The sequence below is a fragment of the Anabas testudineus genome, chromosome 23, assembly GCF_900324465.2.
Source record: "Anabas testudineus chromosome 23, fAnaTes1.2, whole genome shotgun sequence".
In the NCBI taxonomy this organism is placed as follows: domain Eukaryota; kingdom Metazoa; phylum Chordata; class Actinopteri; order Anabantiformes; family Anabantidae; genus Anabas; species Anabas testudineus.
The window spans coordinates 12637762-12664454 of record NC_046631.1 but is presented as its reverse complement, the minus strand read 5'-3'; the positions used below and the strand labels follow the sequence as shown (position 1 = coordinate 12664454).

At 41.3% G+C, this 26693-nt stretch overlaps 1 protein-coding gene and 1 long non-coding RNA gene across 2 annotated transcripts in view; one reads left to right on the top strand and one right to left on the bottom strand.

Annotated features, from left to right (window-relative positions):
- Positions 1–1826: 1826 nt before the first annotated feature.
- Positions 1827–20810, top strand: ntn4 (netrin 4). The gene is made up of 10 exons (XM_026362470.2): positions 1827–2173; positions 3441–3994; positions 8486–8764; positions 12685–12811; positions 13187–13372; positions 17681–17894; positions 18064–18158; positions 18440–18508; positions 18942–19115; positions 19655–20810. Exons 1-10 carry the CDS (start codon positions 2128–2130, stop codon positions 19792–19794), a joined length of 1884 nt encoding a protein of 627 aa, XP_026218255.1. The 5' UTR covers positions 1827–2127; the 3' UTR covers positions 19795–20810.
- Positions 13381–26693, bottom strand: part of LOC113163669 — an 18487-nt gene continuing 5174 nt past the window's right edge. Inside the window, exon 3 of the long non-coding RNA XR_003298925.1 lies at positions 13381–16157. This is a non-coding gene — a long non-coding RNA (uncharacterized LOC113163669). The remainder of the gene's footprint in view (positions 16158–26693) is intronic.

The following is a 26693-nucleotide window of genomic DNA, read 5'->3' as shown; positions in this document are numbered from 1 at the left end:
GAGACTAAATAAGACACATGGTTATTTTGTATCTCTTTGTTATTTTGTATCTCTTTGTTATTTTGTATCTCTTTGTTGTTTTGTATCTCTTTGTTGTTTTGTATCTCTTTGTTATTTTGTATCTCTTTGTTGTTTTGTGTCTCGTTATTTTGTATCTCTTTGTTGTTTTGTGTCTCTCGTTGTTTTGTTTCTCTTTGTTATTTTGTATCTCTTTGTTATTTTGTATCTCTTTGTTGTTTTGTGTCTCTTTGTTGTTTTGTATCTCTTTGTTGTTTTGTATCTCTTTGTTGTTTTGTATCTCTTTGTTATTTTGTATCTCTTTGTTGTTTTGTATCTCTTTGTTGTTTTGTATCTCTTTGTTGTTTTGTATCTCTTTGTTGTTTTGTATCTCTTTGTTGTTTTGTATCTCTTTGTTGTTTTGTGTCTCGTTATTTTGTATCTCTTTGTTATTTTGTATCTCTTTGTTGTTTCGTGTCTCTTTGTTGTTTTGTATCTATTTATTGTTTTGTATCTCTTTGTTGTTTTGTATCTCTTTGTTATTTTGTATCTCTTTGTTGTTTTGTATCTCTTTGTTGTTTTGTGTCTCTCGTTGTTTTGTTTCTCTTTGTTATTTTGTATCTCTTTGTTGTTTTGTGTCTCTTTGTTGTTTTGTTTCTCTTTGTTATTTTGTATCTCTTTGTTGTTTTGTGTCTCTCGTTGTTTTGTATCTCTTTGTTGTTGTGTTGCATCTTTGTGGTCTTGTAGTTTTGTAGTTTGTCGTGCTTTTTGCTTCTCTCTCTCTCTCCAGGTGATTTGTATCTCCATGTTGTCGTTTGTCTCTCTTTGTAGCAGCTTCACATTTCTTTGAGGTGGTTTTGTGTTTCTTTGTGTCTCTGACTTTTCAACTCTGAATCTTAGGAGTTATTTCTGGCGCAGGAGCCTCCAGGCCCCTTTGGACCATTGGGCCTGAATCCAGGCCTGTTCAGTAATCCATTCATGGTAACAAGAGGTTTAAAGCGCTGAGAAAGTTTCTTCCGCACAAAGAATAGAAGCAGTGACTGAACGAGGGCAGAACAAAGTGAACAGGTGAGATAGTTTCTTTTGGCTCAGTGCTTGTTGGACACGGGTCAGGTGCTCAGAAAGCAGGTCATGGTCCGATTGCACAGCAGACAGTGAAGCCAAAGCCATGCTGTGTTCAGCGGAGCTTGACCCAAATGGGCCAGAGTGGAAAGAACCATTTTCCTACATCAGCTTCTTAACAGTAATTAACTCCAAGGGTTCACATACTTTTTTCCCACTATCACTATAAGGTTTTCATGGTTGGTCTGAATAAAGACATGAACAAGACATTTGTTATTATTTTAAGCACATTATATTTGTGAATACTAATCCGAAATTCACGTTAAGCAGCTCACAGAGACATTTAAGGTGCAAGAAAAAGTAGTAAATATCAACATAATACAGGTTTTCATAACATGTTTACAACGTATTTACAGAATTGTGTAGTGATGTCTACCAAATATATTAATACTTATAATAAATATAGATAAATATGGAGCTGATTTAGACTTAATGAGCTGACAGCTAGTTAATCTGTAATTGCACATCATCATTTGGTTGAAAATTATATTTTTCAAGTGTCAAGTAATGAGTGAAAAGTGTTTTACTGTAGTAAAAGTAACAGTAAATTAAAATGATTAGTGCCTGTGTATGTATTTAGTGCCCCCCTGGTGTGAGGAGCAGGTTGTGGGAATGTTCCTTTAAGTCCGACAGCTCTGTGCAGGAGAGGCGGAGCTGTCAGTGCACAGCCTCACGGTGTCTGGAGCCTTAGAAATAGAGCTCACGCTGCAGGGAGATGAAACACGCTGCAGGTCCGGAGGCTGCAGACGAGCTGGCCAGACCCGTTCACCTCTCCTCCTCTCCGGCTCTCCGGCTCTGTCTCAGCGGGACATCACACACCGTCCGGGATCATGCTGTGTCCTCCTCAGGCTGAGTTTTATGGGTTTACTGGATCTCAGCTGAGTGAAAGAGAAAGTCCACACTGGATTTGAACCTGCGCACTTTGCCATCGTGGATGAAACTTCATGTGTAAATAAGTCCAGCGGGTTTCTTCTCTCTTATTCTGGATTATTCCTGCACTGAGGAGATATGTTGATTGTATTTGTGATCGGTGTGGCCTTGTTGTCAGAGGCAGGTTAGTGTGTGTTTATTTCTATTTGTAGTCAAACATCCTCATTGTCACAATAAGTGGTGCGAATATGCGTTTACAATGCAGAACTCGCTTGGATTTTTATGCGAATTAACCCCAGAGTGGAACAGATTCTACTTTGGGTTTCTGACACACGAACCCGCATGTATGAACAGTTTAGACTTTATTGTAGTCGAATAAAGTGAATTATTAGCCTCCAGCCTCCACAATAAGCTCATGAGAAACAGAACAATAGACGACAAGTCTCAGGGTCGTTGTTGTTCACTTTCACTAATTTGGATGGAAGTTTGGTATTAAAAAAAAATATTTGACATCTATACTATTGTTGGTCAAGTTAGGGATCTACAACTTTTAAACTGAATGCAACATGATTTTTCTCTCTTAGTTATTCATCTGTTCTCCATTAATCATCACAACGGTGCAAGATCTTTCTCCTTTCACAGTTACAGAAGTCAGCATGAAATCCAAAATAATGTTCTTAATAATACATAATAAAGGTTCTTCAGCATAAAATAAGTTCATTAATTCAGTCTGGATGATCTGATAAGATAGCTAAAGAGTTTAAGATAATAAATCCACTTTGGGAGATGACACTGTGGCCCCTCAGGGGCTTTGCAAAGCGTCTGAATGCTGCTCATCTTCGCTGAGCTGCCAAACTTTATCTGTGTCAGAGTCCACGCTGGCTGCAGTCTGCTGCGGACAGGTGCACAAAGCCTCTATTCTCTCTTTTGCATAACATTTCCGATCGAGGTAAATCACTTGACTTGTGTACACACACTCTTATTCTCAGCCTGCTCAGTCACTCACACACATTCTCACTACTTTAACTTCAGCTGTGTCTGTTTGAATCAGCAAAACATCTCAGATTACCTTCCTCTGGAATTCACTGCTGACTAACAACAGACATTTTTATTGGGTAATATGGTAAATTATTAGACACCAGTTACAAAATGATCAGCTCAGAGGGGAAGAGTTGTCTAAAATGTTCGTCTGTTATCAATTCTGTTTTGTATGGAGCATTAGAACAGGTTTCCTGGTAATTTAATGTGTAGATATTCACTGTACTGTAGAAACCTCACTGACTGATATATAAATACTTGGATAAACAAAACCTGAATCCATCTGCAAGGTTAAATAACACAGGAGGTTGGTTATTAGAGTGGACTGACCCTTTAAGCCACCTCATCACACCCACCTCACACTTCATGCTTTCACATTTTTATTCACATGTGTGTTTTCTCCATCCATCCAGGTCTGTCAGTGGAGGTGTTTCGGGCAGGTGTGGCCCCTCGATGTGACAGCCGAGCCTGTAACCCCCGCATGGGTAACTTAGCCCTGGGTCGTCGGGTCCTGACGCAAACCGTCTGTGGCAACAACGGCACCGAGCTCTACTGCTCCTACTCCGACCCTGATGCCAATCTGGCCTGCAGCACCGCCAAATGCGCCAAGTGCAACGCCGCCCTGCCTCTCCTGTCCCACCTGTCAGGGGCGATGTCCGACTCCTCCTTCCGACACCCCAACACCTGGTGGCAGTCAGCTGAAGGCGTGGAGTCAGAGACGGTGCAGCTGGACCTGGAGACCGAGTTCTACTTCACACATCTCATCATCGTGTTCCGCTCGCCGAGGCCTGCAGCCATGACCCTGGAGCGCTCGCAGGACTTTGGGCGAACATGGAAGATGCTGCAGTACTACTCCAGCAACTGCAGCACCGCCTTCGGGGTGGATGAAGGAAAGGCAGGAGCAGGACGCGACGGGGCTTCTTGCACATCTAAATACTCAGGGGCTTCTCCCTGCCACCGTGGAGAGGTGAGAAGGAAGCTCAGGTGTCCAGATTATAAGATGTCTGATGTACCTCTGACTTATTATAATGCTACTGATCGTTTCTTTTTAGTCTTTATAAAACATGACACAACAAACGCCCTCGGTAAACAGATAAACCAGTTGCTCTTCTTCTGCTGTGGTCCTGAACGAGCTCAAGGTGTGGTCGATACACATCTAGGACTTTTATTTGCAGGTCGCAACGTTTATTATTAAAAGGCACTTTTAACCACAGGTGTCACCAAATCAATCAGGTGTGAAACCTTTAAGGACAAAGATAAAATCTGAGAAAACACAGTAAGAGGAAGAGTAGACAGGAGAAAAGTACTTTAATATAAATAACAAACATTTAACTTATTACTAGATACATAAATATGAACTGTTTTACTGTGAGGTTTACTCTGTATACTCTTGTCAGGCCTTTTACTTTTCAGTTTTTGCTTTGATTAAACTGATTTGCATCACGTTTTGGTTGAATTCCTATAGAGCACATACGCACCTGCAGTAAACCACTGAAGGGTGTGACGGTGAATGTTTCCTGGCGTGCTAACACTATCAAATAAAACGGGCTGTATTTGATGTGGAAACCACAGACGCCCCTGCACCCTCTCTTTTGTTACACCTCCTAATCAAACACATTCTCCTTCTGCTCTAAATCACACAACATGCAAGAGTCATATGGCTCGAGCATGGTTAACACACTGTGCAAGAATGAAAGCAGAGAGCAGCCAGGTGGGGGAAGCTCTGCAAGAGTGAGTATGTGCATGAGTGAGTGTTCAGTAGGCGTACTCTGACTGCAGCACAAGAGGGCTTCCTGGAGTCCATTGATGTGCGATTGGAACAGCGTGTGTCGGGAGCTGCTCTGCAGATGTGTGTGGAGGCACATGCTGAGGGTGATGCCGCTCGGGGATCCCTGCAGCGCACGTTTACGCCCCCTTAGATTGCTTGATAGATCCCTGCTGATGATGCTGAGGTGTTGTGGCCTTATTCTGCTGCTGCATCATAAATCTCGCTTTTTAGACTCGTGCTGTGTTTATGAGTCGTTGAGCTTCATTAAAATCCCTAGACGTACATCAAGTATTACTATATTTTGTGCACGAAGGTGTGAAAACGTCTGTTCTACAACTTCTTTTTGTCAGAACTCCGAGTCTGTGCTTCACATTAGCTGCAGCCACCTGTGCTAGGAGCAACAACCTCTGACCTCTGACTCCTCCACTGATGACCCAGAGGTTAAAAGAGGTCAAGTAGCACTTTAACAGACCTGCTGCTGCAGCTGCTCTTCAGCTCTTTCTTGCCACCAGTTTTATTTCTGGATATTTTCTTCCAGTTGCATTTTTGGCCTTAACGACTTAATGAATTAAAATAACCATGAAATTAAACTCTAACTGTTGATCACCTGTGTGTGATTACTTGTTACTTGGTCACTTCAAAAGGCAGATTTTGTTTTTCTGGAGCCATTCTGTTGTGTGTTTTGGGTCATTGTCCTTTAGCATCACGCAACTTCTACAGAGTTTCAGCTGATGTTCAGACATTCTTGAACACAGCAAGAACACTCGGGTGCAGATCAAAACAGTCACAATGAGACCCTTTAGTAAATGTGGTCTAAGCAAAATCTGCAGCGGCTCAATCCTGCCCAAATCACTAGGCTTTTGGCTAGAAAAAATGTTGCGTGGTGTATTTGGATTAATAATTACCGTGATTATGAACATATGCCAGTTGTGCAGCTGTTTCACGTTGCACTGCAATTTTTCATTTATAGGATTATTACAGAACTGGGTCTTCCTCCTGTGTTTATATTCTTGTTCAAACCCCAATGTGGACAACACTTTTGTTCTGTGGTTTGTAGTGATGCATTTTGTCCAAACCAAGTGTAGCTTTTAAACATCCTCAATAACTCAATAAACAATTTAATTAAAGTATAGAAAAGAAACCTCAGCTGGCTGTCGACTTTATCTAAAGTTCATGTGGATGCATGTGTGTTTCCTTACGGTGTATCAAAGCATGTTGGGCAGCATGTGAGTGTCTGGGGTTGGTGGAGGGTGAACAAAGGGGGGAGCGATTGCAGGCAGCAGGTATTCTCAGTTTTCTGTTCCTCTCTTGTGCTGAAAGCTTTTCATGTTCACCTGTAGTGGTGGGAATGGGTGGTGTGTGTCAGAGTATGCCAGACTCCTTGTCTTATTTATGAGGTCAGCTGGGATGGAAGAATGTGAGTGTTTGTTGTAGAGAGTGACCTCCTTAGAGAGTGAGGCAGACCAGCCAACACACACACACTCGTCCATGCACTTTCAGACGAACACATACAGTAAGCTTTCCGTCTGTCTACTGGGAAGGAAGTGCCGTTGCTCTGATAGATGTTGGTACTGTTGGCTAGACACCCATCCCCCCTCTCCGTCTTTCTCCTTCCATCAATGCCCATTGTGCATGTTTACCAGATTACAGTCCACAGTGCTTTGATGGAATTAGGCCTGTTAAAGACAGGCTTACTTTATTTTTCTGCCTGAAACAGGAAGAAAGATTATGAGTGGACACATGGCCCACAGTGAACTGACTGCCGACGGCCTCAGAGAAACAATTAAATGAGGCTAATGTGACCATCTTCTTCACAACATACACATATACAGACACATAATAATTAAGATGATTAACTAATGATTAGTATCCTATACAAAGAAAAGTTTCCGCTGCATTAGATACAAAGCTTGTATTTTTTCTTTACATCCATGTTTTCTAGCAAATGTCTTCTTTCTAACATCTTGCACCTGCATTACGAGATGTTTGCCAACTGTACATTAGCAGAATACAGTAAAATCATCACTAAGAATCGCACAGAACACTGAATACAAACAAAAGTGAGATCCACTCATCAGAAGTACCATATTGGTTTCATCTAATTTCCACCAAGATATAATGTTCCCATGCATTCAAAAAGAAATTCTGCTGCTACAGGATCCATCTTAATTTACAGTAAACAGAGTCTTGTTGAGACAAGCACAGCTCATGAAATGCCTATGTAATTAAAAGTGAAGAGGATAAGGGAAAATAAATGACTGACAATTAAACATTAAAGCATTTAAGCTAAAGAACTAAACAAGTTTTAGTTTAGTTTTAGTTTTTTTATTGTTATTTTTGTCACAATTCTTTTTCTAGTATTCATTTTGAATCAAATATTAGCACAGAGAAATTCTTACATAGTTTAAAGTAGTATTAAAATATGCATCTCCACCCATAGAGTCAGGTCCATACCGTAATATAAACATTGGTGTCATCCGCATACTGTATATGCCCACTCTACTAATTTGTTTACACATTCACAGGAATCTATGGGGCATGTTGGTGTAGTAAAAGCTCCAAGAGGCCTCTTGTAGAATTTCTGTTGCAGAAAGGAATCCATGACACTGACGTGTTGTTGTCAGTGTGTGTTTGTGCACATGCCAGTGTTGTTGTGTGTGTCCGTGTTGGTGTCGCTGTGCTGTCACAGACCTTTTGTCCTGCCATGAGTTATGTGAAGCTGCATCTCCGTCCCCGTCTTTGTCTGGCCCTGCTCTTCGTGCTCTCCCGCGGACCGGCGCCCCTCGTCCTATTTGTCGTGTTCTCTTAATTGCGCAGCACAATGCTGTGACCCCGTGACCTTATTCAACAACAGGGAAATTAATAGTGTGCCTCCCATCACACTCTCAGCCAGTCATCCAGCCAATGAGGGAGCCGCATGGGGGCTTTGCTTCCATCTCAACCAAAACTCACACACATAAACACAAACACTACTCATCCAATGATATCAGTGACTGCATGCCAGAGACAACAACACACAGTTTGGTAAAGAGACACACACACACACACACACACACACACACACATCGCTTGCACAGCGAGAGCTGGGGCAAACACCAACTTTTTTACCCTGACAACAGCAGCGGTGTTGGTTGCTAGTGGCAGCAGTTGCCATGGTGATGGCAGCCCATAAAGGGATCTTCAGTTTGAAGGATGTCCAGGGACAGGAGAGAGAGGGGGAGAGGAGGGAGAGAGGGAGAAAGGATGGGTGGACACGCATCACCTTCATGGTCATGTGAGGACATATAGTTGCTGATCTTTCAGGGAGTAAGGTCAGAGGTTAGTGCACAAATAATAACAACACAAAGCCACAGAAACATGAAAGATGTAGTGACAGTAAAGAAGCATCAGTGACTGTACCACTGAACACAAATCGGCATGTATAGTAAAACTCAAAGAGGCTGCAAACAAACAAAACCTAAAAATAAGCATCACGCTGTTTCTGTAGTTATAGAAAACCCAGTGATGTGTCTTCACTCGAGCTGATACTTTGATGGCAGTTTCAAAATTTGCATTCTCCTATGATTTGTGTACTGTAGACACAAGCATTATGAAATATTAAAGGATTTAAAGGATTTGGTGCAGACTCAGGGTGAGTCAACCTTAAATGTCTGGTATAATTAACACACACTCTTTCTGTTTAATCCACAGGTGATCTACCGAACCCTCCCAAAGTGGGAGTCTTTGGATCCGTTTGGACTGGAGGGTCAGCAGCAGCTGAAGGTGACCAACATCCGGGTTCGGCTGCTGAAGCACCAGTCGTGTCCCTGTCAGGCCAAAGACCTCGCTGCCGCACACAAAGCTCGCCCGACACGACACTTCGCCATCTATGACCTGATAGTGAAGGGAAGCTGCTTCTGTAATGGGCACGCGGAGCAGTGTGTTCCTGCACCAGGATACCAGCCCATTAGAGACCGGACCAACCATGTGGTAAGAGAGGGGCACTGATGTGTGTTCTCTATTAGAACCATAGTTAAGTTCCCACATGAAGACTGAAACAGGCCGTTAAAATAAGGCTGTTAAAGTCATAGGGGCCAAGCAAATCTAAAGTCCTCCTCTGTGTTTTTGTAACTTTCCTTCCTTCAACTCAACACTTAGACATGAAGTGCGAACATTTAACCTTGGAGTATATCCACTGTTTGTCATTACATCAACGTGCCAGCGCTTCATAAGCTTTAAATACATCTTTTAATACATTTCTGCACATTAAAAAAAGACATCATTGTGTCCTTTATTACTTTAGATTTGCCCTTCATTCATTTTTATAATTATCATGAAGTAGGCACTACCCGTAAAAAGGGTACTAAGGAAATCAAGATTTTAGTTCTTGATATTTACAGACTAAACGCCTCGTTCAGTTTGTCTTGGCAACACTTCACTTTTTCTCTCCTGCTTCCTCGGTTTGTTTAGATCAACAGCTGCTTTTCCACTGATACAAACACAAGAGATGGAGAAATTAACACTGGGGAACTGAGAGTTAATGATGGGGCTGATAAAGGTGTGAACAGACAGATGTTTCATGGCCGGGCTCCTATCACAGCCATCTCCACAAACAGAACTTGAACACTCAATAGGGAAAGGGAGAGTTTCCTTTACAACTAGATAAACAGGCAGCACTAGAAAAAGTTGTAAAGCCCAACTGATGGTGTATCAATAAGTCTGATACTGACAGTAATACAACATTTTTGCTAAGCTAAGCTACATATTTACCATACCAACATATGTGACATTAGTCTTCCTATCTGACTCTCAGCAAGAAATGGTGAACTATTCCTTTAATTAATACTGAAGTGTATTTTATCTGCCACAAAACTGAACAAAAAAGCAATTACAGCTCCTGATAATGGTTATTATGACATTCATTGTTAAGGCTTAGCATCTTTTGTTCGCCTCTTATCGTCTCTTCGTTTATCCAGTGAGTCACTTCGTGCCAACGCCCAACACAACTTACTGCACCACAGCCACACATACTGCGCCTGGAAAAAACAACAAAGTGCTAATTTTTTATCCTGATACAGTATGAAACTGAGAAAATGTTGAATGAACAAGACAATTCATGTGTTTTCTTCGCTGTTACCAGCGGTTTTGTAATGAAGGTGGTGATTTATTGGACACAGTAAATCTTTAAATCTGACTAATTTCATGCCAAGAAATTCCAAGTAGCTCTACTGAGGGTTTTCATGAGGATTTCCTTCTTCTGAGGGTAGAAAATCCTCTGAAACAGTGTTTAAACCACAGGACTGTGAAAGCACCAGGATCATAATAATAATAATAAATCATGTTAAAGCCTACTTATGTGCAACATGAAACCAAAAACTGCACCCAGGACTTTGATAACTGTCCCTCCGACATTACCTCAGGCCATCGGCGCGCCATGCGGCTGTGTGCCATGCAGGAGTGTTCAGTAAACACACACAGGTTATATAAATGCTTTTCCCGCCTGTCAGCAGTTTGTTTTGTGTGTCTGTTTCGACCCAGAGCCGCCATTTCTGGCAAAACCCAAACAAGAAGCAGAAGACGGGAGATGAGGACAGAGATTACTGATCACTAAAGGAAGGGAAGGGTGTGTGTGTGTGTGTGTGTGGACTCCCGAGGGTGTCTTTATATACTGTGCACCAAACACACAATGGATGATTATATTCTATACTGCGCATAAATATACTGTATGTGTTGTTTGGTCGTCCTGCTTCATGTATCAGGTGCGTGCATGAAGTATGCAATGTTTTGTCTGCTCTGAGTGTGTTTGTGTGTGTGTACGTGTGCAGTAATCAGCAGAGAAAGTTTCCCTGATACAGTATGTCGAGTCATTACTGCCCAGACACTGTGAGCGAGGATGAAGGGACCAGTTTGTTTGTTTGTTGTTTTGTGCTCCTGGAGCCCCACATGGGGTTTTGCGGTTCAGAGTGATTACACTGTCTGTTAGTTAGTCACAAAGCCAGCACACACACACACACACACATAATGACATCCAAGGCCAGCTACTGGAACATTAACAGTAATTAGTCAAGCCAGGGTGTGTGTCTCTTTTCTTTCTATCCACTTTCACTGTTTTCATTTTAGGATTCTTCTGCTTTTCTTTACGTCTTTTCACAGAATTTACACATAAAGGTCGTTTTACTACTCAGACTGTGCAGCATGCAGGTTAAAGGTAGAAGACTCCATTCAACTTACAAAGTAATTCACTAGGAATGTTACACGTGCAAAAGTATTAGGCCACCATTACATATGCTGTTTAAAGATGCTATTATGACCATATATATGTTTATTTCTTAGGCTCCTTATTATGACACAACTAGACAATATAGGAACTATGTACAGTGTTAAAAACACAAGTGGAAGGGACAAATATTTAGCAGACTCAGCTTCATCTGGATGCCAAGTGAATCCACAATCAGTAAAGTCAGAGACAGTAAAAGTAAAGTGCCAGAAGATAAAATGCTTTACTTTCACCAGACATTAGATAGTGAAGGAGAAAGAGTTTGTTTTTATTAGCATGCTGCATGTTGACGTTAGCTCTCACATACTTTCTGTCCCAGAAAAGATAAGTGAAACTAAGAGAATGACAAAAAGCGCTGACTCCAAAGTTACTTTCACAATATGATGATTATTTTTAAATCAAGCTTGTGATGTTCAAAACCTTAAACACAGCAGCACTCATCCAGTAATATGCAGGGAAGCATAGTGTAGTGGTTCTATCTAATCTTTGTCCTTTCAGTAACTGTTGATGTCTGGTGATGATGTCTCCTCTAAAAACTGTGTTTTTGTGTTTGGATTCACAGAAAGATCCTTGTGACAGGATCACTCCCCCTTCATATGCTCGGGTTTTCACGATTGCACTGGACTATATGTGCATGTGTGTTAATTAGCCCAAATCACGTTATGGTAAACATGTGAACTGGGTTGAAATACCAGCTGTCTAGACCTGAGCCAGACGCTGGCACTGCCCTTTTTCTTTCTTGTCCTTGGCCCTGTGTATTTCTGTCTTTTTCTATACTCCAACTGCTCTTTTCATTTCTGTCACATGTTTCATTTCATCTCCTGCCTCCTATTAACCTGGACCTCTCATTTATGCAATTGCTGCTCCTGTTAGTGTAATTGAAATGGTGTTTGATGTGTGTAAAATCAATCATGTGTGTGTCCACCTCTACAATGCAGGAGCGACCTGTGGTCAGTTCACGTAGAGGACATGTCGTTTATAGCTCTGTTCATATAGCATGTGGATGTGTTTAACTCCTCACTCGGTACAGTGTGTGAATCAGAGGCACTTAGGAGTTTGTGATATATATCACACACCGTGGGAAACTAATGCAGGAATAGGTGTGTGTTTTTCTGTGCGTGTTGTGTGTGTCTTCCTCTGTGACCATTGTATAATTGTGTGTCCTACATTACTGTTGCACGGTGTAATGTGCAACTGCCCCCCTCCTCCTCAATCATTATCCAGCATGCATGGCATTCCAGCTCAAAGGAATGACAAGGAGATTGTTATTGTGCTCTCAGCACTGCATACTTGCACTCTTGTCATACACACACGCACCCATAAACACACACAAGCGCAACCACAGGCTTTTCAGAGCAGAGGCCCGTTCTTGTTTCCAGCGATGAAGCCAAACAATTAATCTCCATTCACTAATTTCAGACGAGGGAGTATGTTAGACATCAGACAGACTGAACAAGGGGAAATAAGAAATCCACAGAGAGGACGGTGCTCACCTCCAACGAGCTTGTCCTCACGTGGGAAACCTTCCTCTCCATCAGTCTGACCTCTTTGTTCCTCCCGTCCTTCCTTCTCTACCTGTCATTTTGCTTGTTGCTAATGAGCGTGCTCCGCCCCCCTTATCTCTCTGTCTCAGGTCCATGGGAAGTGTGTGTGCAGACACAACACCGCAGGTGATCACTGTGAGCGCTGCGCTCCTCTTTACCATGACCGGCCCTGGCAGCCTGCTGACGGACTGACGGGGGCTCCACACGAGTGTCGGAGTGAGTCTAACGAACACAGATGAACCTTTTCCACCACAACAACTTAACGAGATGTTACATAACGAGGGGCCTTTGTCACAATCTGCTTTGCTTCTACTACATTACTTTAAATGTTTTGGGGATGATAGACCCAGACTGAGAGCAGTCCATGAGATCGTCCATTTAAAAACAGAAATAAGCAACATTAACAGTGTCTCTACTTAATTTCTGATCAAGCTGATGTTTTAATAACTGCTCCATCTTTTGCAGTGACATTAAAGTGACATTAAAACTTGTGTCATATGTAACTGGTCAAAATGCTAACGACAGCCCTAATTATCTGGCTCATGGCTCCACTGGCTTATGTCCTTGTTGATTTTCTCCCTCTTTCACCAGAATGCAAGTGCAACGGTCACGCACAGAGCTGCCATTTTGACTGGACGGCGTGGCGTGAGTCCGGCCAGCGGAGTGGAGGAGTGTGCGACTGTCTGCACAACACCGAAGGACGTCAATGCCAGAAATGCAAAGCCGGCTTCTACAGAGACCCCCAGCGACCACACACCGCCCCCGACTCCTGCAAACGTAAGATGCACAAATGAAGACCACCCCACATCTTAGACACGTTGCTCACTATAGCAGCAACAAAATGGCAGAGAGAATATGGCACGTGTTAGAAAAGACAGCATTGTGGAATATCACCTGTAAAACAGACACCTCGCAACACACAAACACAGACGTGTAGAACACGCTGTAGAATGTCATGAAGTGTAATTAATCAAGCCATTGTTGACAAAATGTTACTAGGATGAAAGATAACATCAACCTCACTCACACCACACTGGCACAGCTCTCTCATTTTCTCAAGGAATGCTGAGATCACAAGCCGGGACGTGCTGAATAACGTTGATCCCTGATGGGCGCCTGGCTCTGTGTGTGTGGGTGCTTGTGTGTGTTTCTGTGTGATTCAGACTACATCCACGGCGTACGTCACAGTTAATCATCAAACGGCAGCATTCCTGTGTTTTGACTCAAATCCCGACTCACAGCCCCAGCTTGTCCATCTCGAATTGTTTCACGTGTGACTCAGAGCTGGAGCAGTTTTAATCACTGGGAGCTGTAAATGTGTAAAGGTCCTATACTGTAAGTATAGGTCTATGCATGTGTGTGTGTGTGTGTGTGTGTGTGTGAATGGGTGTGGCGGTGGATTGTGCAGCCCTGACGATGAGATGGGTTTTAAGTAAACACAAGATAATCATCCGTGAACACATCGGTGGCTACATTCTCCCGGTGATTATCTGTCAGATTTGACCCAGTGAGCTCAGTCCTGCAGGTATGCTGGACTTCGTACATGATACTAAAGTGTGTGTTTGTCTACACATGAATCCATAACAACATTTTAAACAACTTTTACCCCTGGAACCTACCTAATCAATGCTTAGCTCTGTAATTAAAAGAATAAGGGGGATACACAAGACTGCACTCCACACTCAGCCACATCTGCCTCGTACTTCTGTAATCATATCAATCAGGCCTGAATGTGAAACATTTCAGTCGAGTCGTGGCTAATTAAACGTGTAGTTGCAGGTGCAAATTCTGTACGTTTTTGGCCTTTTTCCCATATTGGAACCCTGACCCAACACACCTGTTGAGGAGAAGTAGTGCGTTATGCTAAATGCTAACATCACGTTAATTCAGCTTTTTTTTTATTATTGTTTTTTGTATTGAGATACAAGGAATGGCTGATGAAAGTGTGTGAGTGTGTTTCTGTCTATGACCTAACCCAGCTTCCTGTACACAAATTTAGCAGTTGGTGGTTAAAAAACAAGGACCTTTGTTTTATTTCTACCAAATAAAACAAGGGCACAACAAAGCTTCAATGTGATTACAAGGCCATACAACCTACTAACACAAAACTGAAAAACACTACTCTAACCCACCAAACTAACCAACACGGAGGTTGCAGCCACACTGAATGTGTGCTAGGCAGGGTTTTTAACAGGTGTCATGACGAGTCCTGGAACTTAACCCTAACCCAATAGAAAGACAGAGGCGGGGGAGCACGTGGTAATGGGCGTGAGACAGGAGCTGGGATGATCCAGGAATCATGAGGGTGCATGGGCACAGGAAAGATTTGCATATGGGCTTGGTACAGGAGCTGAGGCCATCCAGGGCTCAGGAACAGGCATTGGCAAAGCACAGGAAAGAAACACAACAAAAGGAAGATGTGGGGTCGTAACAATCACAAATGTCAACCTTTTGCTAGTGGGAAAGACAGGGATCCATCTTCTGGTGACCATGAACATCTTAAATATTCATTTTGCTTAACAACACTAGCACAATTCGCCTAAAGCACTGTCTCTAAATACATTTTACCAAACTGTAAGCATGGTTATAGTTTCTTGTCCACAAGTCTACAACCATCCTGATTTGGAACGGTCTAGGTGAACTGGCATCTGACAAGGTCGTAGAAATTTGATGCGCCACCTTTCTTGTAAGAGAAGTGTTGTAATGGGGTTTGACTTTCATTGTTTGGGTTTGGTTGTCGTTGCACCTGAAAGCGCAACAGTGAGGTAATTATAGAGGCTGAAAGGCTAATGATCTACACTGACAGCTGATTGATAGAAGAAAGGAGCGAAAGCATGCTCTGAGACGAAGGCACAGGTTATGAAATCCCGCTGCAGCCGCTCGCTGACAATGGAGGAATTTCCCTCCGTTGTGAGGAACATTTTTTTCATACCAGGCTCCGAGGGGCCCGAGAAAGATAACACTCTTTTCGAGCGCCACGCAAGCTCATACACACCAAAACACTTTAGTGTTGGGGGTGAAAGTTACAGTAAATGTGTGTACGAGGGGAGTTGTTCAGGCAGGTGTGCTGTCATGTCTCAGCACACGCTCATAAAGTTTTCATTGTCAGAGCTCCTGCAGCTGACAGATTTCTTAAATATACACATACATCTCCATACTGTACATGACTGCTTGTGTGGTGACCCCTTCAAATGCCTGTAAATTCCCATATAAATATGTAAACATACTCTCACCCGACACATCATGACACGTGTTCTGTCTTTACATGGAGTTGAGGTGGTGCTGTAATTGGTTAATTATTAACATGCACTAAACAATACTGCATATAGGTCACCAGATTTTCTCGTTTTGTTCGGTATTTGTGTCTGCATGCGCTCAAGTCCATCTATAAAGTTTATCGGTGTGATGTCTTTATGATTTTATTGTACTATTCAGTCACATGATGAGGTTTATCTTACCTGTGTTGTCCCGGGCGACTTGTCTGATGAACTCGTCTGGTTTGGAGCTCAGGGAGGTTGAGGAGACCTCATCCCTTCAGGGCAAAGACACATTTGTGGTGTAACTGCAATTTGAGAAGGCAAACATTCAGAGACTCTAAAGCACCAGTGTTTGTTTATTAAGGTTTTGTACATTAGGTAGAATCATATCAGCCTCCACTAATCATTTACACACACCACCACAGTACAACAACAGAAGATAAGATAATAATTTATTGATGCCCGAGGCGAAATTTGCAAAAATTGGAAATTTGATAACAAAGAATATAATACTGAAGGTATATATTCTTCTAATCCTAACCCTATTTAAGAGTCTAAGAATGGGTCCTGCTTTGTCCAAAATTTAAAACATATTGATATTGTACGATAATATGCAGAGTTTAAAGCTAGAAGCAGTGAATGATTAGCATTTTTGCTTGCTAAAAATGGAATTACTGATAAATCAACCAAGTCAAACACTGATTAATCGTTTCAGTAACTTAACTTTCTGTTTCACCACCAGTGAAACCTTTTATATTTTAAATGAAAATAAAGGCAGAGAAAATCCTCACGATTGAGAAAGTTTTTTCATTTTTGCTTGATGGATGACAAATCAATAAAAATTCCTTAAGGGCAAAGATACACCACATCAAAGACCTAGCAGCGACTAGTTTTCCTGTTAGTTCTCTTCTATAAACCTTCTTATAAAGGCATAAAATGCTATTTAACAACACACGAAAACACTTTCAGTTTGTTACAATAAGTCAGTCTGAACTTAGGACCAGTATGTGCCCCCAAGATAGAGATAGATTAATGAAAGACCTCAGGTCTCAGCAGACAGTGGGTGGAAAGAGGGGTGGGTGTTATGTACAGAGTGTGTAAGTATATTGTTTCTGGAGGTTGTTTAAAGAACACGCTATCAGCGCACAATAAGAGGGGACATGAGGGAGGGAGAAAGCTGTGATAAGAAAAAGAGAGAGTCCTTTGTATTACGAGCTCCTGCAACATAATATAATTCATAATTTGCAGATCAGCAAACTGTCAGATTAGAAAGACCTTTGAACTCAGTGCAACAGTGTTTCATTGTTTAATAATAGTTTTATATACGTATTATTATTATTCTGACTTTGGTAATACTCTGAATTTAGCATAACATGTTTGGCTTTTGGTCATCAGAATATTTATTTGATTATAGATATTCATGGTCCCCTCAGGATGAATTCACTCACTCTTTGGAATCATGTACGTGTAACCAAACTCACTGGTACCATTTCATAGACAAACAGCATTTTGGAATATGTAAAACAAATAAGCCATGCACAATAAATATTGTTTTTTATTTTATAAAAAATTAATTATAAAATGTTTTACATTTTTCTCACTCTGCTACTTTCCACAAATGAACAAAGAGTACTTTTCTATTATATAAATCTTTTCTATTTTTTTCCAGTTATGTTCAAAATATTAATAATTTCCCAGTTTAGTAAGAATGCAAAAAAAATTTAGGTTTACATCAGGCCCAGCAGTGTTTATTACTATAAATCAAACTAAATCACAATGTAAATCGTACATTTCACATCTAAATTCATTTAACCTTTTTCTTTTCTAGCATGCAACTGTCACCCCATGGGCTCTATGCCCTTCCACTTGGCTGATGGCGCACTCTGCGACCCCACCAATGGAAACTGCATCTGCAAACCCGGAGTCGGTGGAGCCCACTGCGACAGGTGCATGGTGGGATATTGGGGCTTTCATGAATATGGCTGCCGTCCATGTGACTGTGCAGGAGACTGTGATCCGTTTACTGGAGACTGTATGTTTGGGTGAGTAAAAAAATATATAATTGTACACCAGGGTAAAAGGAATTTCTTTCCTTAAGATCTTATTCTTAGTGTTTAATTATTAAACTAACATGATGGTTGTTAACAGATTTCCTTTTCCAACATACTTTATGTGCTTATGTTTGGGATAATGTTTAATGTGTTTATGCAGCTCTGACTTGGACCTGTACAACTTAGAGGGCAACTCCAGCGAGCCCGTTAGGATCTTCAGAGCTGACGAACTCTTCTCTGCCCTCCACTACTCAGGTGACATACAGTGACTGTGTGTGTGTGTGTGTGTGTGTGTGTGTGTGTGTGTGTGTGTGTGTGTGTGTGTGTGTGTGTGTGTCTGTGCTTATGAATAGTTTCCAACTGTACCCTCTCAACCAACTGTTGCTGTTACTGCTGTTCTGCAGCTTTCATAGGCACATTCCTTCTCTGGACACATTATTGCATTCTTAGTACGCCACATATCTGAGACCACACGCACAGACACCACTTCAGCAATGTCACAAATATTAAATCTGTGAAATATGTGTCCCCTGCAGAGAAGTGTGAGTGCAAAGAGCAAGCCCTGACCAACAGTAAACTCTTCTGCACCATGAACTACGCATATGGTAAGAACTCCCCTACTACACCTTACCTTAGTTTCAACATCAAAATTCAAGTTTTAAATTGTAGTTTGTTTTTTCTCTTTTTAAGCACAATTTGGGTTTATTATTTCAGACCTGATTCAAAATACAGAACCATGGAAACTGACCTGAACCTAACTTAGAAATAATTAATCTTCAGACCTGATCTGACAAACATACCTGAGGATAATTAGACCAGATCCAAAGAACGTAGATCAAAAACAACTAGCAGACATTAACATGACCATCTAACTTATATTACATTACCTGTTAAAGACACAATCCAACAAACAATAACCAGTTTGTCAAATCAGTGTTAACACAGCTTCATTTTTAACCTTGTTATTTCACACAAATCCCCAAATGTCTGTTGAGGTATTGAGTCTAATTACGTCCTGCATCCTGTCTCTCTACCTAGTGCTGAAGGTAAAAGTGCTGTCAGCCCATGATAAGGGTTCTCATGCTGAGGTGGAGGTCAAAATTCAGAAGGTGCTCAGTCAGAACACCAAGGTGAAGATACAGCGAGGTCGAGTCACCCTCTACCCGGAATCCTGGACTGCACGGGGATGCACCTGTCCCGTCCTCAATCCAGGTCAGATACACACTAAACTATAATTGTCCAACTTTTAGGATACAGCCATGGTTTAAAACTGTTTTGTAATGACACATGTATGCAGTAAACACAGTGTCCCAGAGATCTATCTGTAATCTATCTTATCTGTGGATTGTCACTTTTTTGTGCAGGGTTTTTACATTGAAAAAGTAATACTGTGACTAAATAGAAGATTACCATGAGCCGTCTGTTAGCAGAAGCTCTAGTGTGCTGTGTGTGAGGCATTCAGGGACAATAAAGAGTGTAGGTTATCTGTGTGTCAGAGCCCAGCACCGTCCCCTTATATTGTAATTTTTTAATGTTTTGCTTTGGCCCAACACACTTGTGCTATTAACAGGGTGTGAAGTGCTGAGAAATTCCAATGCAAGGAAAAGTATGTTTTAAACCATTACAGTTTTTGTATAAAGGTCAGTTCCACATATCTGAGCTGTTGTGTTGGTGTAGCTTCAAAGTTGACTGGAGTTATAAAAATCTAAACATATTGTAGCATCCTCAACACTTTTTAACTAATGCCTTAGGAGTGGAGTACCTGGTGGCCGGCCACACGGACCGTAAGCAGGGCCGCCTCCTGGTCAACATGAAGAGCTTTGTCAAGCCTTGGAAGGCCAGCTTGGGGCGCAAAGTCCTCACACTACTTAAGAAAGACTGCAACTGGTAGACGGACAGTTAAAACACTGGAGGATGGACAAAGACATCAGGAGAGATTGTTTTTCACTAAACAAAATGGATTTGTGTTTTCTTGACCTCTGGATGTGGATTATTGGATCACACAGGATCTCAGAGGAGAGGACAGACGTTTGAAACCCCTCCATTTCATTGAGAACATAAAGCTAGTGGTGGAATGCACAAGCTGTAAGCACACGGGACATAATCTTATTAAGACGTCTGTCTTGCATCTGAGCAAACTCTCACTCTTTCAAGCATGCAAAACATTCCTTTCTGTTGCTGCAGCAGCTCAAGAAATTAAGGAATTCATTTTTACGCCCGAGAGCTGTATATTTTTAGTGACTTAATGCCCCCTGACGTACAGTCAATTGTTCAAAAACTGAAGTTCTTTCTCTCTGCAGCACTTTAGCCTAAGATGGACTGAGGGAATATGCACACACAGAGAGAGGATAATAAAATAAAGAATAAGGAATGGAGAGTGTCTGTTCCATATATGCTTCACTACAGCGGACTCACCGACTCTCACAGAGGCAGCAGTGTGTGTGTGTGCTGCAGGCGTGATGTGCAAAGCACCCAGAGTGACGCTGAACAAGCCATACAAGCCACTACAGGTGGTTAAATCTTAGCCAGTCCAGGTGTGTCTGTGTTGAAATCAGAACGAATGGGTTTTACCCCGAACGTGAATGTATTTGTCTGTATTTGTGAATGTGTGTGTGCATGTGAGAGAGAGTGGTTGAATGCAGCGCTACATTATGAGCACAGTCCAGATTCAGTCCAGCTCTTAAGACTTTTTTAGATTTGTGTACGAAACGTGCAAAAACAACTGTACCAATGTTTATGATACATTCTGTATAATGATTTATTACATTACACTCACTGCTGAATTCAGAAAACACTTCTTATTCCTTCCTTTGTGCTCTTGTACAGTATTATTTGTACATATCTATATAAATATTATTGTTATCTTTCTCCATCTGTTTTCATTTTTGTCATTGTATGGTAATATTAAAAGAAAATTCTACTTTATTGCAGCTTGGGTCTTAATTTCAGAGGTTTAGCCATTGTTTCTGATGGTTATACTAGAATTTTATTTATGGAAGAAACTAGTTGTTTTGTAAAACTCTCTCATCAACAGTGATAAACAATAGTAGCTCAGCAGCTGTGGACTGTTCTGCATGTTGAAGCAGTGTAAATGAAGCTGTAGTCAGAGATGTACCCCCAGTGGAAAGGATCTGGAGGGTATTGTTTCCAATTTGCAATTAGAATATAACACCCACTTACAATAATGTTACTTCCAAGGCCAAGAAACACCATTTAGCTCATAAATAATGTAACAGTAACTTGTGGGGTTGCAGGTTCAGGGCTATGCAGCATTTTCACACAGTCATGCAAAGTAAAAATACATTAGATAATTAGCTTTTGACCTTTTCTTGGAAAGTGGCGCTAACATTAGCCTCAGTCTTTTAGAATAATATCCTGCATGTCGCTATAACACATGGATTCATTTAATTTTCTCATTTTGTAGAGCTCACATTATTTATCCAAACAATTATAGCTGACAAAATCTATTAGTGACAACCAAAGACAAAAAAAGGGTTCTGAGGAGTGTTCTACCAAATTTAAAAAGAAAAAGATAAAGGACAGATAAGGTAAAGTAAGGTAAACGGGAGCACAAGGTGAATTATTGTGAAGAAAGCGACTTTTTTAAAGGAGGCAGCGTTGTCCCGTGTCTCTTATCACGTGCTGAAGCATGAACAAGCCCGACCCAGAGTGTACTTTTTAATTAAAGATTGGTTAATGTTCTTTCGTTGCTAACTAGACTTTATTTTTAGATATACTGAAAACAAATATAATCACAGTGTGTTGACAACAGTGCTATTAAGCTCTTTAGCTTATGATTAGTTATCATGGTTTATGGCTTGGGTTGTATTGCTTCCTGTTAGTTTGGCTTGTCCTGCATGTTTTGATGTTTGCATATGTTTCATGAGCAGATTTTATTCAGAACAAAGGAAGAAAAGCTCTGTTTTAAAAATCATCCACTTACCAATAGACTTGGTCTTATCCTCTGATAGCTTCCAGCTATCTAACCCTCTCACTGAAACCTTGTTGCAGAGCAGAGCTATGCCCACACACACACTCACATGCACACAAACCCTCAACAACAGTTGATATAACCATCCAGGCCTTGAAATACTTCACATAAACTGGACAAAAATATCCTTATCACCTTGCTTTCTTTCCCACACACACACACCTCCTGTGCTGCTCTGTGTGTCCCTTCAGATTAAGTCATCCATCACTCCGGCTCTCACAACACTCTCCTCTACGTTCACACAGAGCCACAGAATGTAGACCATAACACAGAGGCTGGGGCGAGCGCACACATTCTGTTTGGGTTAAGGCAGATTGTGTGCTTTCCACCGCTTCCTCGCCCTCTCACTGTGACGTGGTTGGCAGAGAGGTGCAGACACATTCCTGGCGCACTGAGCGGCACTCCGCGGCCGGCCGGGTCGAAGGTCCCTCACCTGTCTGCTAGCCTCGCCCCACTGACGAGAGGTAAGCGGGAGTGGATGTTTTCTCACAGCTGAGGCCGGATACCCTCTTGTACCCACATTTCCTCATTCGTGGCCCGTTCGCATTTCTGCCATGCTGTTCTCAGACAGCAGAGGAAGGGGTGAACGAGTGCATACAGAAGTAGAAATGACTGGAAGGAATGCCTCAGTAAATGAACTAAGCAGATTCACCGCGTAATCATTTTACATTTAAATTCCATATTACAAGCTTTTAAAACATAATGCATTGTTAGAAATCAATCCAGGTATTGCCTAACTTGTTGGCACATGACCCATTTATAATAAAGCATGTGATCAATTTGCTAAAACTAAATGCACATTCACTGTGGTTTACCAACATCACATTCAACTAAAGACAAAAACAGAGAGGGTGTAGGGTGCATTCAACCAAATCCTACAAAAAAAAGGCTTTTCTAGTTATTATTTCAAAATTTCACGTGAGCACCAAATAGTTTTGGAAGATAAAAGAGTACAGAGAGGATTTTAAGTTTTGTAGCTTCTTGATTAACACACGTAGCTGAAGTCTCGTCTTAGCGCTGGCTTTAGTTTCATATTATAGCTTTGAGTTGGGAAACAGATTTTTTTCTTACTAATAACTATATGGTAACCTCACCTGTAGCTTCGTTACTGTTACCAGCACATATTAAGGTGCAGTTTTCCAAACAGTGCAATAGAAGACAATACAAGAAGCTGATGTTACTCAAAGTCTCCCCATTGCTCCGCACACTTGTTTGTTTATATGCTTTTGGATTTACACTAATAACAATAAAGGACATTACAATTACAGACCTTATACAGTACATGGGTTTCATTGTCTCATCCAAGGACACTCCGACATGTGTCCATGAAGAACCAGGAGTCAGGACGTGGTTCATGGTTTATAAACTACTCTGATGGTTTAGTTTAAATAATAAAAAATTCAGATAAAACACATTTGTGCTGCGCTCTGATTCTGGAGGGTCGTGACCCTTAGATTGAAAACTTTATTAAGTATTTCCTCCACCACTGCTCGGTGCAGCCCTTCAGGTTAGGTGGGCACGGAGGCGTTTACATGTTGGGAACTTGCCTTGAAGCAAAGACACAACAGGGAGCCACAGACACACACACACACACACACACACTCTGCAGCTGAACCGTGGACCTCCTCTCACTCTCTCTCTCTCTCTCTCTCTGTATTTCTACCTCACTCTCTCACTCATTGTCCCCGCACTGACTGGCCATTCTCAGCCTGTGATGGAGACGTCCTGTGGGGGTGGGGGGGCTGCATGGTGTGGGAAACTAGTTGATGAATGAGCTTTGGCATGCTTGCATAGATGCATACTTTGCTGCGGTATAGTTTATGTATGTGTTTGTGTGTATCGTAGTAATGGTGAATGCATGCATGTGCATGAATATGAATGTGAGCGTTCCTGTATGAACACAAAGCCTCGCTTGTGCTGCTATAGAATGGAGTTATGGCCTTTGTCCTGTCAGCATTCTTGTGTTGCTATTGGCCCCAGAGTGCATAGCAACTCCCACAGGCACAGGGACAATATCCCCCATCCCTCCTCCTACCTTCCCCTCCTCTTGCTGGGAGTCACAATGCCCATCTCCGGCAGCACCCAGCACCCTGAGACTGACGCCCCCACGCTGCTAAGTGTGTCACACATCTACCAGCACCCTGAGGTCCAGGATGAGGTATCACAAGCTATTCATAAACCAGAAAAGGGGCCATTTGTATGTGTAATTTATGGCTCTAATGATATTTAATACTTTTAATACTAATGTACATGAAAACATTTAGCTTAATGCACTAATCCCTCTAGGCCTCTAAAAAATACCCACTGAACGGGCTTTTGGAGTTTTAGTGCAAGCTGAAGCAGGAAGACACTGGCCAGCCAATTTACCTCATCACTAATCTACAGCTCTTTCAGCCTATTATTATCCCATCATTTCACAAGGTTCTAGCTGTGGAATATTTAAACCACCTTTGCTCGTCTGTTTCAGCTGTTAATGTCGTCTAAGCCGCACCCCTCCACCACCAATATCAAAGCTACATCAAGGCTCCAGCAGTATTTCACTCTTGGCTATTTATAGTCTTCATCCCTCTACTTCCTAACCCTGAAGTCCATACAATTTCTGCAATAATGTTCATTTGTGTCTTGCCTGATATGACTCATTTTGTACAAAATGACATTCTAGAGTTTATCTGAACCTAATAACAGGCTTCAACTGTCAGAGTCGGACAAATATAAGTAGATATGTTCAAAAGTTTTATCCTCTTTAATACCATATTCTTAGTTTTTGTTATTGCTTCCACTGTAGCTCAGAAAAGCTCAGGAAAGAAGAAGTGTTTTCTTCAATTAATTGAAATTTGGAAGTTGATTATCTCAGACATCTGAAGTCTGATTTTAATTGATAAACTTCTGAAAAATTTTTTGACTAAAGACACATTAAAAAATTAAATTTTATAGCCTTTTAAATACCAGAGGAATAATTACAGCAAGTAAAAGAGTATTTAATTTTCTATTAAATACTAATAAATTAATCTCAAATCTAGAGCAGTTTTAGAGAAAAAAACTCAAAAATCTTTTTGGTCTAATGTGTGGACGTAGCTCTGTGTTACAAAATCAATTGGGCAATAAGTTAATACATTTTAGCTTTGTCAGTGGAATCAGTTAATATTAACGAATCCCTGTGCAGAATAAAGAGTTTGTTTGGTGCAACTATGGTATAAAAGGGATGTTTACCTTTTGCAGGACGGTCAGAGGAAGCATGCGGTCAGTATTATCCCATGAGCTGTGATTAACTTATGGAAGAAATAAATCCCAGCTGATGGGTTAAGAAGACAGAGACGTACAGCAGGAAACACAACTGAAACTCCCTGGAGTTCTTCATGTACAGAAATTGTTGGTACTCTTCTGTTAAATAAAGAAAACCCACGAAAGCTCACTGAAATAACTTGAAACTGACAAAAGTATTAATAAATAAAAATGTACCAAAAATTAATTTATGAAAATCTGACAGGCAATGTCTGCTAAGTAGTTAAATTCTTATTTATTATAACTTTTGAAAGTTTCACTTTGTTTTAATGACCACTGTGGGTTTTTCCTTTCTTTAATGGAAGTGTACCAACAATTTTGTCCACGTCTGTACAACTATCCAGTCCTGTTCATAGAAAACATCCATGCTCCATGGCTTGTACTTAATTGCACACAAAAGCACACACATGCAGACATGTATCAAGAAATTCTTGCCTCAGAGCAAGCCAGAACAGGGAGAGTGCTGTTGACATAGCAGAGTGATTGAGACGCTACTGCTGATTATTATACAGCCATGCAAACAAGAACCTGATGTCATTGAGTCATTATGAACGAACTCACATATCAACGTGACAACAGACTGACAGTTTGGACAGAAAAACAGACTCTCATGACAAGTCAGGACACTCTTTATAACACGCACGCACACATCAAACACAGCTGTCAAGTAGCTATTAGAAAATTCAGCCTTAACAACGAGAGCAGGCAGGATGAAACTCTGAAGACGAGAAATTATAAGAGAAGTGCTTGTTTACAGGCTGTAAAGCATTTCCCCTGGCTTCACCAGCACCTGTGTTTTCACCCGCCGCAAACCCAACACTGTATCCAGCTGCGTTAACACCACCATGAAACCACTGGAATGGCTTCCTTTCACTGAAATTATCAACCACCTCGCAGGAAAGGAATTTCTACCCTTACGAGGTCCAGATGACAAACTTGTCTTGAATTATGTTTTTTTTTTTCAATAGACTCTTTTAAATCAGACACTAGTGTTACTGATTTGTATTGTGCCTTTTTTATTTACTCAAAACAAAACACTGTTGCTGCTGCTGCTGGCACATGTGCTGTAAGAAGATCTACCTGACCTCAGGTGATTGGACCAGGAAATCTTTAATGAATCTGCATGTTCAATCACATATGTGAACAGTAAACATGATCTACAGACAGCACCTGTTGAGCTTAGTTCAGCACAGAGGCTAGAAACGGGGAAACTGCATTGAGTAAAGTGTGTTTTTGTATAATTTGTTGTTACGTTACAAGATTTCGTGCTGCACTGATCTCCGACTGTTGATTGGTGGAGGACTGTGAAAGATAGTAGACAGAAACCTGTAGTATTACACTATGTTTGTAGCCATTTAAACACACATAAGCATGTAAAAACAGCTACATATAGCACTTGTTGTACCTTATACATGGATGAATCACTGAATGGGCCAACTCGGTACAAGCTCAGGGGCTCATTAGACATCAGTGATGCAAATCAACCACAAACAGACACAAAATGATCACATAGAGAT